General features: G+C 51.7%; 1 protein-coding gene across 2 annotated transcripts; it reads left to right on the forward strand.

Moving 5' to 3' along the window:
* The first annotated feature begins 321 nt into the window (after nucleotides 1-321).
* LOC102981200 (14-3-3 protein zeta/delta) lies at nucleotides 322-3,701 on the forward strand. Of its 2 annotated transcripts, none has more exons than XM_055083408.1 (2): nucleotides 322-413; nucleotides 3,279-3,701. In XM_055083408.1, the coding sequence occupies exon 2, from the start codon at nucleotides 3,290-3,292 to the stop codon at nucleotides 3,617-3,619; it is 330 nt and encodes a 109-aa protein (XP_054939383.1). In that variant the 5' UTR covers nucleotides 322-413; nucleotides 3,279-3,289; the 3' UTR covers nucleotides 3,620-3,701. The 2 variants fall into 2 exon arrangements, with proteins under 2 accessions (XP_054939383.1, XP_028342322.2); XM_028486521.2 differs by lacking the exon at nucleotides 322-413 and adding an exon at nucleotides 2,107-2,254.
* Nucleotides 3,702-4,452: the final 751 nt, after the last annotated feature.

The following is a 4,452-nucleotide window of genomic DNA, read 5'->3' on the forward strand; positions in this document are numbered from 1 at the left end:
GGGTATTGGTGGCCAGGAGAAAAAAAAAAAGCTTCTTGTTCAGGCGCACTCAGGACAGAAGTAGAAAAGCTGGAAGCCGAGCGGGCTGGGGAGGAGTGTTGGGAGCGGAGAGGACGCGCGCTCCTCCGCTCGCCCTCTAGTGCGGGCGGGCAGGACGGCCCCGCGCTGGGGAGCGGCGGTTGCTCTGGGCCCCCTGAGCTGTGGGCACCAATCAACGGTTGCCATAGCAGCGTTTGACGTCATCGTGCGTGTGGCGCCCCTGCTGCCGGGGCTGGTGATTGGAGGAAACCCCGTGTCTGCGGAGCGGCTGTAGCCTGTGAGCAGCGAGATCCAGGGACAGAGTCTCAGCCTCGCCGCTGCCGCCCAGAGACCGCTGAGCCCCGTCCGTCCGTCGCCACCCACTCCGGACACAGGTAAGGGACCCGGCCGCCGCCGCCTCGCCCGGCTCCTTCCTGTCCCGGGCCAGCCTTCCGAAAGCGCGGGGGCCGTCCCCGCTCCGCATCCCTTCAGCCCCACTCGCCCGGCGGGAGCGGCGCTGTGCTGAGGTGGAGTCTCCTCAGGCGGAGACGGGCGGCGGCTTCTCTTCCGCTAGATTCGGGTGGGCGGCTCGCGGCTGCTTCGGGCTACTTGCTTCCGCATCGACGCCTCGGCCGCGATGAGCGCGCGGCCCCGATCCCGTTCCCCTTGGTGGGAAGAACGCCCACACGCCAGATCCCTGGGACCCGCCCGGTCGCCGGCTCCCGGGGGTGGCCGAGGCACCGCCGGCTGCGATCCGTTCCCACCCGCGCCCCCGAAGCTCCCTCCTCAGCGCCGCCCCGCTGCCTGCTTCCGCCCGAGATAATGACTCGGCGGCTGCGGGCATTGCAGTGGCGCAGGTGAGGCCGTCCCCTCCCCGCCGCCCCCCCCCTCCCCTCCCCTCCCCTGCGTCTCCCGCCCGCTCCTCGGCGCAGCCTCCGCGCCCCGCGCTGCGGCGGCGGCACCCAGCCCTCCCCCACCCGGGCGGCGGCGCGGCGGGAGGCCCGGGCACCGGGCTGCGAGCCGAGGCGGCCCGGAAGCGCCCGCCAGGTAGACCTGGGCGAGGCCGCACTTCGGGAGAGCCGGCTCCGGGGTGGGGCTCGCCCGCGACCCAGAGCCGAATTTCCTGGGTTCCGCGGCGGGGGGGGGACTGACTTGAATATTCCTGGCGGGGTGGGGGATGGGCTGGCTTTCTGTGTCCGGGGGCTGGGAGCCCAGGTAGGGGTGGGGATGAGGAAGACGGTGGGCCGCGCGTCTCGCTCGCTCCCGCGGGGGCTGGAACTGAAGGGTCCTGGTCTGGGTGTGTAGATGGGGACCCCGCTGTGCGAGGCGGGTGAGCCAGAGCATAACAGCCGGCGGTGGCCCGGCTCGCCTGGGTGTGGCTCGCCCCTCCCCCACCTGCCGCAGCTGTCGGATCCCCGTAGACTAAGTGAGCACCCGCGGTGGCCGGTGGCGGACGGACGCCGGTGGGAGAGTGGGGTGTGTCTGCGGCCGGCCCGTCTGGTTCCGCTTCTGCGGGCGGCACTGGCGTCGGTGCCCTCCGCGCGGGCGGCTCCCCCTCCCGGGCTCGGGCGGGGGCGCGCGGCTCCTCCCTCCGGCCCCGGTGGGGGAATTAACACTCGGCAGTAGGTTGGGCTCCTTGACACAGATCCGCCATGACAAAGAGAGAGACTCGGGGACCGAGCGGAGGCACCAGCTTGGGCGGAGCCAAGGAGGGGGGTTGCGGATGGCGCGGACGGAAGGGTTTGCACTTTAAAGTCGCAGTCGGCCCGTTTTCGTTTCACCCACCTCGACGTCTTAGGCCGGTTAAGGGTTAAATGGGTGCGGCCAGTCCTTGGAGCGCTGGTTATTCTGAGAAACCTAATCCATTTCCCGCTTGTACCCGAGGGGTTGGGGAGAGAAACCTTTGTACTGCTCTTAGATAATTTTCATTAGAAGCAGCGTTAGTCCGAGAGCATTTTTGAGTTCCTAGGGGAGAAATTAGTAATTTCAAGAAGAGGGGGGTGGGGAGGTTATGCGATCACAAATTTTAGTTTTCGCATTGAAACAGTCTAGTTTCCATTCAAGCTCGCTAATTGCTTGTTCAAACACAGAGGACCTGTGCCGATTTGGTTTTTTGAAAAAAAAAGTATTGTGGGATTTCCCTGGGAAGGTAAAGAAATGGAGTCATTTCCCGTAGTGAATGACAGTGACTTTTCTGTTCATCATAAATCCTGTATCCTGTGGGACCACTGTATGGGTTAGTATCTTTCTGTGCTGCTTTAGGACCTTTCAAAAGGATATCTTAAGGAATAGTAAAACGGGGGAAATTGAAAAGTCGAAGGAGCTTTAAAATGAGAAAGAATTAGGAAGTTACGATATAAGGGCAGCTCGGGTGATAATGTATTCCATAAAATTTTGACTACTAGGAACAATGCAGTAATTCTGCATTTAAACTGAACAATGACATCAGAAACACTGGTGACACCGGGAAGCACTTAATATATACATTTTAGTGCTCGCAGATAGTAAGAATCGAAGTTCCAGGATTCATGGGTGTTATTTTTTAAGCCTGTGTGCATATAACAAGGTACAGATAAATGAAGCCTTAGGGTCAGTTATGTATTGATCCTTGGTGGTGGTTTTACATTCACAATATCTTAAAACAAGCAGTTTGGTCATTTCTCCCAGAAAACTGGCATGCTACAATCAGCTGTTGCAAAGATCAGTGGACTTGGGGTGGGGGGGATACCAACTAAAATTTAAACACTCCTGACGAGTAGCTATTAACAAAGTAAAAGGACATGAATTACATTCAACTGACAGGTATCGTGATTCTGGGAGTGTGATAGTGTAATGTTCTTCATAGGTGGTGTTTTCACTAAAAGCTGCTTAATTTTGGATTATTTAGTGATATTTGAAACTGGAGTTGAGATTTTGACCAAGTAAGATAACGGTTGGTTTTTAAGGCCGCCTCTTGGTGAAATGTGCTTTAACCTTATGTGAAATTAGGATCTTCTGAACAAAGATGAGGTAATGCAATTTTAGTTTTGCTAAAACCAGTGTTAATGGCTTTAAATGTACCCTCTGCATACTGAGCATACCAGGTTTTTTTTTTCTTAGCATTCTTTTGTGAGGCTGCATTAAATTTCTCGTGTAAAGAATCTTCCATAGGTAATTAGGTTTGAGGTGTTAACATAGCTTGTTTACAAAAGGTATAATTTTCAGTCTGTTTGTTTTAATGGAAAAAAATATCTAAAGGCTACTTTTTTTTTTCCCGGCAGAACATCCAGTCATGGATAAAAATGAGCTGGTGCAGAAGGCCAAACTGGCCGAGCAGGCTGAGCGGTATGACGACATGGCGGCCTGCATGAAGTCTGTAACTGAGCAAGGAGCTGAATTATCCAATGAGGAGAGGAATCTTCTCTCAGTTGCTTATAAAAATGTTGTAGGAGCCCGTAGGTCATCTTGGAGGGTCGTCTCAAGTATTGAGCAAAAGACGGAAGGTGCTGAGAAAAAACAGCAGATGGCTCGAGAATACAGAGAGAAAATTGAGACCGAGCTAAGAGATATCTGCAATGATGTACTGGTGAGAATCAAACCATTCAGTTTAGCGTCGCTATGATATAGAGTTCCTGTAATGCATATCATTTAGGTTACTCTCAACTTTTTCTTTCTTTGGTTTTTCTTTTCCTTTTAATAATGGGGTGTTCTAGATTTCCAAGTCTTTCAGGGTGTCATTACTAAAAGATGTTAAAACAGTTGTATAAGGTAAATGCAAAGATGATTGTCAGTTCAAATAGATTAGTAGTGTTTTTTGTTCTAATTGAAAAGGTAAAGTAATAGTATATCGTTTCAGTTATGGTTAGAATATTTGTAGTAGTTCGAGAGCTGATTTTCTTTAAAGTACATATATGGATGCGGGAGTTTTACATACCCTGTTTTAGGTAAGATGTAATAGGAGACTCGCTGTAGGCTTAGTAGCCTTCCCCGGATTAGCTACTATAATGTTAATGTAACGAGTCAGCCATGCAGAAAACTGGCTTCACAGTTGCTTTTGCCTCTTTCTGCGTTTAAGTGTTGGAGGTCAACTTTGAACACTGACAACCACAATAAAAGATTTTTTCCAGGTTCATTCAAGAAGTATTTTAAGTATTCAGTATCTACTTGTTGAAGCACTGCTTCTCTAAGTAGCTTAAAAGAATTGAACATTACATTTTGGTTAATTTTAAAATTTTCTTACAAATGATGATTTTCTGTGGCAGAAAAGTTTAAGTCTGAGGATAAATTGGTAGAAGGTCCAACCATTTAGCATATAACAACCTATATACACTAATACTTTCCCCTTTTAATGAACCAGGAGTTTTTGGAATAATATTTGAAGTGGATTTTACTAAATGACTTGTATTTCAGGACTTCAGGTTACACATTGGGTCTCAGTATGGCAGGGCTCTGGTA

Source organism: Physeter macrocephalus, unplaced genomic scaffold, assembly GCF_002837175.3.
Source record: "Physeter macrocephalus isolate SW-GA unplaced genomic scaffold, ASM283717v5 random_1204, whole genome shotgun sequence".
Taxonomy (NCBI): Eukaryota; Metazoa; Chordata; class Mammalia; order Artiodactyla; family Physeteridae; genus Physeter; species Physeter macrocephalus.